Source organism: Danio rerio, chromosome 8 (assembly GCF_052040795.2).
Source record: "Danio rerio strain M-AB ecotype USA chromosome 8, GRCz13ab, whole genome shotgun sequence".
NCBI lineage: Eukaryota > Metazoa > Chordata > Actinopteri > Cypriniformes > Danionidae > Danio > Danio rerio.
Genome location: NC_141028.1, coordinates 34,661,909 through 34,673,932, shown reverse-complemented (window position 1 = coordinate 34,673,932; position 12,024 = coordinate 34,661,909). Strand labels below are relative to the sequence as shown.

Below are 12,024 nucleotides of genomic sequence, written 5' to 3'. Positions count from 1 at the left end.
TAATATAAATAAATAAATACTCTTTATATTTCCAGTTGAGCTGCTTTTTCATGAAAAAGTTTTTTTCATGACAGTTTTTTTGAATTTTAATAGATAACAGAATAATTATTTTAATGCAATTTATTTAAATTTAAATTTAATTGATTTTCTATTTATAATGCAATATATTTAAATTAAATTTAAACATTTCAACTGCTGAATAATAGTAGCAGTATATTTTAAAATCATACTCAGCACGCTCTTGTGATTATAATGTTACGCATGCAAACCAAGAGCTTTATTTTACATATTTTGTATGATGAATTAGATGTAAGCTTCAATTCGGGTGACAAATTTGATTACTTATGAGATTCACTGACCAGAGAGAATTCTCCTGAAAGACTGCCAGCAAATCCATTGTGCTGATGGAATACAAGGCCCATGCATCTATTTAATATTGTACTATTGTAAGCACCATAATTCCAAATGTACCATACAGTGATAAAAATGGATACAGCCATTGTTGAAATATCAAGAGAGGACCCGTCAGATATTAAAACCTCCATCTTACTTACCGACGGCAAATAACATTAGAGGCAATTATGCAGTGACTCAAGTTTAATCTTCAGCCAGAGAGCGACTGATAAAGCATGGGACGCATTTTAAACCCCAGCCAGCACATACCCACATTACTTGCTTCGAAAGGAGAATGTCATAGTTCAAGTCTATGGCTTTTGTGTGACAGGAAAACGACACAGGAAAGACAGAAAGGCAGAAGTGTAGTTTAAGCTTAGCAGATGCAGGACTGTTTGTTTCTCCATTACAGAGGTACTTACAGCAGTTGAGGCTGATCTGGAATAACAGTGTTGTACGTCGCTCTGTTACAGTGTCTTGTTTAGCTTGAAAACTTCACAATGAGTTTTGCCAGCAAAGAATAGACTGCTCACTCTTCACGATGGGAGCTGCGTACCGCGAATATAATAAATTAATCTCCTTCCACATTCACAGTTCCAAAGAAAGAGCAAAACAGATTAAAAAGTCTTTCACTCCAAGAGGATTTTAGAAACATTGAGGCTCGTGACAGCAGCAATCCATACACTTCAAGGTAAGCAATAAATAAATAAAATATCAGCAGTCTGTTAAATTATATATGAAGAGCACATCTACAACGTCCCAGCCAGGTATGATTAAAAAATATGAAATGTTTACACATATTTACATGTATAATTTAGGGTTCTCAGCATGCTTGAACAATTAGTGCCATCTTCAGTCTCCAGTGCACTTGTGAAAATCTCATGGGATCCTGTAGTATAGCATTCACACACACATACATACACACACAACTTTCAGGATGACATGTCTCTTGTTTTCTTTCTCAGTGCTGAAATGTGATTTGCTTGAGTTGAGAAGATGAGGATGAATTCTTCTCCCTTAGTCTTAAATGTCCAGATAGAGAGGTCAGACTCATCTCCTTCATGGCACTGTGGGATGGCACCGCACTGGATCCTCTGAGGTACCTGTACAGTGAACATGATAAAATGCTCACAGAGGGTTGGGTCATTTTCGTTTAATGAACAGCTTTTATTTTATTAGTTGGTATTTAAATTGAATTGGCCACATTTTACAATTGGAATGTTACCTAAGTTTCCTAAGTGTATTTAAAGGTGCTACATAATGAAAATCTGGATATACTATATAGCTTAATAATAAGAGTTCAGTACATGGAAATTACAAAAGCCACTTTAAATCCAGCGAGTGTAAAATCCTGGTAAAAATCAGACAAATTAACTTTGCACAACGTTACATAAATATGCACAACCAATGCTAATATTTGATTGGCCAAGGTATTTCCTGGTGAGATTACAACAATAATCTCCACCCCCACCCCTTATTTTGAATTTTTTTCTAAGCTTCTATTAAACATACCATGTATGTGTATCTGTAAAACAAGTAGCCATGCGTTTCATTTGTTCACAGCTTGTCAGAAAGAAAATGCTGGATATACGGATTAGGGTTGGGTCAATAGACGATGCCATTGTCCATTGCCGATGGTCAATAGACAACATGATGCTGAGCCGGCATCGCCGATCATCCGCCTCGCCCCTGTCGCAAACCCAATCGCGAAAAATACACACTTAGGCCTCGTTTACACCAATACGTCTTAGTATTAAAAGGCCACTTTAGAACGAAAATTATCCACATCCACACCGTGTTTTACCTAGCATTTCTGAACAGCCATCTGTCCGCACACACACACACACACACACACACACACACACACACACACACTGTCATGTGCTCGTCTGAGCTCTAGAGAGCAGTGCACGTTGGACAGTTCATCAAGGATGTACCGATGTGTCGCATCGCGTGATGCGGGTCAGGTAGTTAAAACAGTAGGCTACAAATAATTAATTCGTTATGAATGAATTAATTATTCATAAATAATTAATTCATCTCTGCCTATGACGGCGATGAAAACCATCCATCGTGATGTGTCACATTAGACATTGTACGATGCCAAATTGGTCGACATTGCCCAACCCTAATACGGATAATACATTCATTCAGTGCCACCGAGAAGAAGCATGAGGTACATTTAAATGCATCATTTGTTAGTTTAAGGAACACCTATTTTACCCCTTTTACATGATGTAAGATAAGACTTTGGTGTCTCCAGAATGTGTCTGTAAAAGTTTCAGCTCAAAACACCCATTAGATTATTTATTATGTAATGTAGAATCTGCCCGTTTAGGTTTCTGTGGACAATGTAACTGTTGTGAGCTGCTTTTCCCTGCCCACCGCTTCGATGTGTGTGTCTGCTTCTCGTGCATTATGTCAGATAAACAGCCGTCAGTGATATAAACAGAAATTTAATGCACATTTATGCATCATGTCGTATCACTCAGCTCTTAGTTTGAGTAAATAACACCTTTATAAACACTCCAATTATTTGAAATTAATTTCTGCCTCTGTTTTCATATATGCTAACGGTTCCATATACTGCATTGGTTCTATAAGTTAAATTGTTCTGTAATACGTACATGTAGGTATAGGTAAGTTAAAAACAATCTCCGGAAAATGTTTTAAATGCTCATTTTTTACTCAATAAAATACATTTGGAATCAGATTATTTTGTGTCTGTGTGTGTGTGTGTGTGTGTTTGTGTGTGTGTGTGTGTGTGTGTGTGTGTGTGTGTGTGTGTGTGTGTGTGTGTGTGTGTGTGTGTACTGGTTATGGTATTTTACAAGGACCGAAATTTGTATAATGACATGGGTAGGACCTAGTTATACTTTATTGAGGTGTTTTAAAGGTACCTGTTGTGTGTCCTCATAACTTATTGTTTTAAAATCATACTTAACAGGGTTTATATCATTCAAATTTTACCACATGTTTCCTTTGTCTTTTAGAAGTAGGGGGAAAGACTGCTTAAGAATTCATTGGCTCGATATTGTCAAATCTGATACCAACATGAGTATGTGCAAACTCAAAGTGGTGATTAATAGAACTGTGTGGAGGGGAATGATCCAACCTTAATTGAACTAATGATTGATTTTCTTTGTCCAAATGAAGCTCTCAGTATTGCATATTAGATATTACTAATTGAAAATAACAATTTTATATAATTACACTAAAAAATACACAACATGGAAGATGATTTTTTACTTAGTATTGTAATGATTTCTGGCTATTTCTACAAATAAACCAGTGCAACTTAAGACTTGGTTTTGTGGTCCAGTGTCACACATTTCTATTCAGCTCAACCAACCTGTCTCCTTAAGACAAGCTGCTACTATACCAGGCCATCATAAAGCGACAGAGCTTGTACAATAGAAGGATCTGCCTTTGATCCCTCCTGAAACTCCTGCAGGGTCAGTTTCCCGTCAGCATTCTGGGTACAAAAACAAAAACAAACGTTGCTGAGAATCACAACTGTGACTTACAAGCAACTGGGTTATTTTAAGAGTGTTTGTGGATATGTGTTCACACATTAAAGTTTTTAACAGAAGGTGGAATAGACTTAAAGGTTATACCAGTTTACAAACTAGAGGATACTTAAAAAAACAGCAATGAGGATTTTCAATTATGCATGAGGAAAAAACTCTCCCTCTTTTAAGTTGCTTCACATGCCCAGCAGGGGGCGAATGCTAATAGGCTGATCCATTGAGAAAACATTCACAGCAGAGTAAACAATGAAAACCTTTCTTTCACCTTTTGTAGCTGTGTAGTTCTTGTTTGAAGAAGCATTTGCAGTTATGTATAATTAAGTCCTAAGAGTAACCCTACACATTCTTATGATTTGGGAAAGGCTCTGTAGGGGATTTTTATGCACTTAACCTAAGCTATGGTCACTCTAAATGCTATTTGTTACACCCGTTTAAATCTATGACACCTATTACAAAACCCTGCTCTAGAGCTTGGTTGGTGCACTGCGGTCATAAAGGAAAGGACATGGTCTAGTTGGCTGTTTTATTGATGTTCGATTGATTCTATGATGCCCAAAGTGTGCCTAGAAAATCTGCCTCACAACATTTCACCACCAGCAGCATGAACTGCTGATAGAAGGCAGAATGGATACATGCCTTCATGATTTTAATGCTAAATTTTGACCCTACCATCAGAATGTCGCAGCAGAAATGAGTACTCATCAGACCAAGCACCCTTTTTCAGTCTTCTACAGAGCAGTTTTGAATCATATAGCATAATATATATTTTTTATTATTCACCAGTGTGCTCTTCTTCTGCTGCTGCAGCTCATCTGCTTCAAGTTTCAATATGTAGCATGTTCAGGAATGCTCTTCTGAAGACCTCGGTTTATACAGGTGTTAGGAGCCGATCACACCGAACGCACATTTACGTCCAAAAACGCTAGGCGCATCACAATTTCTTTTTTAATGACAAGAAAAAAAGAAGCAGGGTGTGCTTTTTTATGTCGCTATAGACAATGACAAAATCAGCTGCGTATTGTGCAAGAGTGTTGCTGTTGATATTAATATATTTTTAATATTTAATAATATTGTGATATTCAAGATTTGTGAAGTCATACAGCTCCGGATAACTCAAAACAGCGACCACAAGTCTCTTCTCCTCAGTTCTCCACAATTGTCTTGACAACACAAACAGTGCAGCCATTTCAACAGAAACCCCGCCTCTGCTTTCAATTGATTGGAAAATGAAACAGACGCGACTGTCATAACGCGCTTTTTCCACTCAGGCTTGACTTTTTTTCAACCACAAGCACATCAAACGAACCTTTTGTGTTGAGAAGCGCCTTTTTCACATCACAAATCTTGAATATCACAATGTTATTAAATATTAAAATTATATTTATATCAACAGCAACACTCTCAAACAATATCCAGCAAATTCATTTGTTGCCTAGTAGCGACATAAAAAAAGCAACATTAAATCTGTCATTAAAAAGGCACTGTGGTGCGCCTCGCGTTCTTGGAACGTAAATGCATGTTTGATGTGACCAGCCTTTATATCTGCTATTTTCTATATCTGGATATTTTCTCTTTAACAAGTTTGACGAACATATAAAACATTTGTTGGGTTAAAAAAAAAATATTACAATTAATAACCACGGGGAGTGACACAAACAACTGAAGTTCGAATCCACATGCAGGTTTATTAGAATCGTCAGACAAGCAAAGGTCAATTCAGGTGCAAACAGATATATGCAGACAATCCAGAATCGTAGTCGAATAACAGGCAAGGAGGTCAATTCTTATCCACGCATTAGTTACTTCACGTCTTGACTACTGTAATGCACTTCTTTCTGGACTTCCTTCCAAACTTCTCCATTAACTCCAACTGGTTCAGAACCATGCAGCTCGTGTCATCTCTAGGACCCCATCTCACGAGCACGTCACACCACTCCTCTATCAGCTTCATTGGCTTCCAGTTAAGTATCGAATTGATTTTAAAATATTACTTCTAACTTTTAAGGCACTTCATAATCTCGCTCCTCAATATCTCACTGAACTTCTCCATATCTACACCCCTTCTCGTACCCTTAGGTCAGCTAACAACTTCACTCTGGCACCACCTCGCACTCGACTGAGCAAAATGGGAGACAGATCTTTTAGCTCTATGACTCCTCGGCTATGGAACTCACTTCCAGTAGATCTTAGGACCAGTGATAGTCTTCACAATTTTAAATCACGTCTAAAGACCCATCTTTTTAAGCAGGCTTTTACTTAACAAATTTTTTTTTATCATGTTTTTATTATGTTCTTTTATATTCGCTATTGCGTTTTAACTTGTTTGGTCAATGATTGTTTTTAGTAATGTTTAAGTTGTTTAGCATGTCTGCTGATGCTTACTGTAAGGCGACCTTCGGTGTCCAGAAAGGCGCCATTTATAAATAAAATGAATTATTATTATTATTTAATATTATTAGAAGGCAGGCGGCAAACAAGGACAAAAGGATAAGCTAGGCTAAGGATCAAAAACACGGCAAAGGCAGACAAAGGAAACCGCGTTGTAATGTCACTATCATCAGTAAACAAGACTCAGCAACAGTGTTTCTGTGCTGTTTATGTAGTGCAGTAATCAGTCTAGAAGCAGCATCAGCTGTGGGAGTCTAATCAGTGGAGACTTGGAGCAGGTGTGTGTGTGTGTGGCATGACTGAAAATATAGTCCATTTAGAAGCAGATTTGTAGTGCCATGTGTGTGTGTGTGTTTACCAGTGACCTCTGGAGGTTAGATCGCTGGTGATCGTAAAAGCAATGTAGTAGGAACAACAGAACATTTTTTAAAAAGATAAAAAAGTTGTTTCTAACAAAGGAAAAATCAAAGGAATTTACTGCAGTCAAAATCAAATAATGAGATACATCCGGACAGAAATTTTGAGCAGCAATCTTTCTAGTTGTAGTTCTAAAAACTTTTACCTGAAACAAAGCTGCTTTACTTTGGATGATTAACTTTTGTTTATTCTTTTGACTTATTATTATTAACGGTGAGCAAACTCACAGTTGGTGAGCAAGAGATGGTGTCTCAGTGAAGATGGATTCTGGCTCTCTGATTTGCTGAAAACTTTTTTTTTTAAATTGTAAAGTAAATATTAATAGTAAATAAACTAATTTTACATTAGTTATACTAATTTTTAAAAGATTGTTGGTAAATGTTATTGATAAAGATAAACGATTGCTGGTAAATGTTCTGATGTTGATGGCCATTGGCAGGTATAGCAAAAAATAAATTTTAGACTGCTGTGCATAAAACTCCTAGTAGATCAGCAATTTCTGAAACACTCAGACTATAGCAGATCTGTCTCCAGCAAGCATGCAGTGTTCAGACACTTGATTAACCTTTTTTCCCTCCTCCTGATGCTCGATTTGAACTTCAGCAGATCATCTCGACCCCATCTACATGCTTAAATGCATTAAGTTGCTCTAATGTGATTGGGTAATTAGATACTAGCATCAATGAGCAGCTGAAGAGTAGTTTCTAATAAAGTGGCTGATATAAGGTGTAATACGTATGCACAGCACTAAAGCCAGTGATACCAAACAGTGCAAATATATGCAAATGCACAGTTTTGAAATAGGCTTGTCATCTTTATTTCTATAGTGCTTTTTAATGTAGATCGTGTCAAAGTCACATGAACTAACTGAAATGCAATCCATCTATACTGCTAACCAAACTAACAGCATAGCAAAACTATTTGATATAAATCAGAATATGTGATGATTATCTTTAATGCTTATATGGACTCGCTGCAACAGTTTTACTGAATAAGTTTGTTTCACCTTTTGATACTGGTTAAACTGTAATCACTGGAGCTTACAGTGATCCAGAGTCAACTAAAATATTGTCTGTAAACAATCCCAAACAAGTCTCATCTTTCAGAGACTGAATTGAGCATTAATGCTAGTCTCCAATGTTAGCAGTAGCACATGCCACACCAGCGTTTATAGTGTTAGTGACGCTAGCTTTGCCACAGATATGAGCTCTTGTTTCGTAATGTATCCCTGATCTCTCCTCCTTTGGCCTGACGATAAGGATGTGGTTAGTAACTTGAATCGAAGCTATAAATGTGTGAATGTTCTTGAGAAGATTAGTGGTATTTGCATAAGACTGCATAAAAATATTTAGCTAGTCAAAAGAGGTAGTCCACTAAAAAAAATCTTCAACTAAACATTAAATGAAATCGTTCGCAGGATGCTGTTAACCAAGTTGTTTTGGGTCCTATTGCCTTTTTCTTTTGCCCATGCAATAGATAATAAGGGTACTTGTCCACCAGAGCTTTTTTTTTCTTTCTTAAGCTTAGAATATTCTTTTCAGATGTTGTCAAAGGTTGTGCCGTGTTTTTAAGAACACCTTGAGCATGGCAAGGACAATCCATCCATTATACATGAAGCGAGTGTTCAATATTATTTAAAATGCTTTGACAGTTGAGGAAATTGGCAGTAGTGTATGTAAGTGTCTGCAAGAGAGTGTGGGTTGTGACCGAAAGGGCATCTGCTGCATAAAACATGTGCTGAATAAGTTGGCGGTTCATTCCACTGTGGCTACCCCTGATTAATAAAGGGACTAAGCCGAAAAGAAAATGAATGAATAATGACAGTTGGGAAAGCACTCACAGCTAAGCGTTTTTTTAGAAGAGCAATGGCATTTTCAGCTTTGTAAAAACACTTTGGTGGACCCGTGCCCTTATAGGAACCAAAACCGATGACTTGAACAACATTCTTTAAAAATCTTCTTTTATGTTCCATAGAAGAAAGTAAATCATAAAGGTCTGGAATGATATGAGGAAGAAAAAATGATGGTGGGCTCAGTTTAAACAGTTATTGCCCATTCACACTAAGCATGATAACTCTAAATATAACTGCAAATATATTTGCGCCTACACTGATGAATGATAACGTTCGAGGTTACTAAAGTAACCCTTCGTTCCCCGAGGAGGGGAACGGAAGCACTATAAGTGGATTTGATTGTAAAATCCACGCATTGGGAGGTTCGGTTCAGAAGCTACTCGTCTGAAAGAGTATTGAACGGGCCAATTAAGAATGAATTGGCAGCGCAAGCCTGCGCAGGTGAGCGGCATAAGCAATCAACTGAGTATATAAGCTCACCTGGCGCCAGCAGACGCTATCCTTTTTAAGCTGAAGAGACTTTCAACAGCTAAGGGACAGTCATTATGGCGACGGAGTATAGTGCTTCCGTTCCCCTCCTCGGGGAACGAAGGGTTACTTTAGTAACCTCGAACGTTCCCCTTCGGGGGGAACTTCAGCACTATAAGTGGATTTGATTGTAAAATCCAGGCATTGGGAGCCCATTGAAAGCGCCATAATGACTGCACCTTACCAACACCCCCGATGAGGAGATAGTCAAGCAAGCGTGACGCACCCACATCATGGGGGGCGCGGTCCTCCAACGTGTCCCTGGCCCTAATTTATCCTACTTCAACAGAAGTTTTACGGATTTATATATATTTTTTGGGAAGTCGTGAGCATCTAGATAATTCTAGGAAAATACGACAGTACGTTGGGAAGCGTGCAATCCCGATAGGGAGGACGCTGCGGAGGCCATCCGTTACCCAAGGGGGGATAGATGGCAGAATTTACATATGGACTAGCCCTAAAAAGGGGGAGTACGCATAGCAAAAGAGTGGTTAGCGGGGAGGGAAGACACGGGTCCGCCCAGGGGGGGGGACTTAACCGTGGCTGAATAAGCATATGGGATCGCCTAGTGGGGACCACGCATAGCAGGCACCTTTACCCAAAACGCGGGCTGACCAGCGGGCAGACCTACAACTTAGTGGGCCAGCAAGTGACTCCTCCGCTGAGTCAGTGCTGGGGGCCACGGAGGAATCTGCAGGGCTCACCTGACGGGGAACTTTACTGACAGATAAAAAGGCGCACGTATCTCCGTGTTAGGGAAAATGGCGCAGCAAGCGTGTTTCAACACCCTACCGAATTGTTTCCTCAATCACCAAGGGTTACCTAATACCCTTGAGGAAACCGGCTCCACTCGCAGATTGTAAAACCTTGCAAATGTGTTGGGTGTCACCCAGCCCGCAGCTCTACAGATGTCTGTTAGAGGGGCGCCGCGTGCGCGCGCTCGAGAGGATGCGAAGCTCCGAGTGGAGTGCGCACGCGCTCTCGGGGGACGCGGCTCATCTCGGCTCTGATAGTGAAAGAAAGGCATCCACAATCTAGTGGGATCTTATTTCGGTACGGCACTTCCCTGCTGCCGACCGCTATAACAGACGAAGAGCTGCTCAGATGATCTAAACTCTGAGTGCGGTCCGGATAATACGCAAAACGCGAACTGGACAATAAAGAAGGGCTGGGTCTGCCTCCTCCGAGGGCAGCGCTTGCAGGCTCACTACCTCGTATTAAAACGGAGTGGTAGGAACCTTGGGCACATATCGAGGGCGGGGTCTCAGGACGTGAGAGAAGCCAGCCCAATTACAGGCACGAGTCACTGACCGAAAAATGCCTCCGGGTCCCCGACCCTCTAATCGATATCAACGCGACCAGCAGAGCTGTCTTCAGGGACAGAAATATACTGAGTCGAGGATCGAAGGGATCTGACGCGGCTTGTGTAGCGAGGGCGAGATCCTAAGAGGGCATGAGAGGGGGCGGGGTGGATTAATTCGCTTAACGCCCCTGAGGAACCGGATGATGAGGTTATGCGTTCCCACAGTGCTGCCAGCCACCGCGTTATGAGAGCGGAGATGGCAGCCACGTAACCTTGAGTGTGGAGGGCGACAGCCTGCTCTCCAACTTCTCTCGGCGTAAAGAAAGCACAACGCTGATCTGGCAAATTACGGGGGTCTTCTCAGCGAGAGACACACCATTCAGTGAATAGACTTCACGTCAGGGCATAGGCGCGCTCGGGGAGGGGGCTCTAGCCCGAGTGACGGTATTAGCCACCGCAATCGGAGGTTACCTAAGTCTTCCTCGCGTCTAAAAATCTCCAAAGATCGGCGAGGGTGCCAGGTGGTGCCCTGTCCCTGAGAGAGTAGGTGCTCTCTCGAAGGGACTGCCAGGGGAGGGCTATCGCGAGGGAGAGCTCTGACATCCAGGTCCGGTTGAGCCAGAGGGGCGCAACCAGCAACCTGTTCCTCGTCCTCCCTGACCTTGCACAGTAACTGCGCGAGCAGGCTCACTGGGGGAAACGCGTATTGCGCGTGCCCCGAGGCCAGCTGTAAGCCAGTGCATCCGTGCCGAGAGCACTCGGTCAGGGAAAGAACAACTGGCAATGAGCGATCTCGGGGAAAGCAACAGATCGATCTGGGCTTCCCCGAATCGCGCCCATATCAGCTGAACAGACTCGGGGTGGAGTCTCCATTCTCCAGGACGCAAGGCTGCCGTGAGAGCGCATCGGCTGCACGGTTGAGCTTGCCTGAATATGAATGGCGTGCAGCGATTTCAGCCGCGGATGACTCCAGAGGAGCAGACGGCGGGCGAGCTGAGACATGCGGCGAGAGCGCATACCCCCTATACGGCTGATATACGCCACCGCTGCCGTACTGTCCGTCCTGACCAGCACGTGTTGCCGCTCCAACACCGGAAAAAAACGGTGGAGAGCGAGGAACACTGCCAACAGCTCCAGGCGATATGCCAATGCAACTGGGTACCTTTCCACAGGTCCGCAGCCGCATGCCCGCAACGCACAGCCCCCCAGCCCGTGTTGGAAGCGTCTGCTGAAACGACAACAAGACTGGACGCCTGTTCTAGAGACACCCAGGCCTGTAGGAACGAGGGGTCGCTCCAAGGGCTGAGGGCGCGGCCACACAGCGCAGTAACAGAGACTCGGTGTGCGCGCGCGTGCCATGCGCATCTGGGGACTCGATCGTGAAGCCAGTGCTGAAGTGGTCTCATATAGAATAATCCGAGCGGCATGAAGCGGCTGCGGATGCCATATGCCCCAGGAGCCTCTGAAATAGTTTCAGTGGGACCACTATTTTACTGTCGAGCTCTCTCAGACAGTACAGCATCAGCTGAGCGCGCTCTCCGGAGAGGCGCGCTGCCATGGTGACCGAGTCCAGCTCCAGCCCGAGAGAAGAGATCCTCTGCACGGGGGCGAGT

At 42.0% G+C, this 12,024-nt stretch overlaps 1 protein-coding gene across 3 annotated transcripts in view; it reads right to left on the bottom strand.

The window, feature by feature from the left end:
• Positions 1 to 579: 579 nt before the first annotated feature.
• The window catches only part of ncs1b (neuronal calcium sensor 1b), an 88,716-nt gene continuing 77,271 nt past the window's right edge, over positions 580 to 12,024 (bottom strand). The window contains exons 8-9 of one of the 3 annotated variants that reach the window (XM_087263335.1): positions 3,746 to 3,868; positions 580 to 1,496 (exon numbers count right to left, since the gene is read on the bottom strand). In XM_087263335.1, coding sequence (XP_087119461.1) covers positions 3,770 to 3,868 — 99 coding nt within the window. In that variant the 3' untranslated portion in view covers positions 580 to 1,496; positions 3,746 to 3,769. 3 annotated transcript variants of the gene reach the window in all.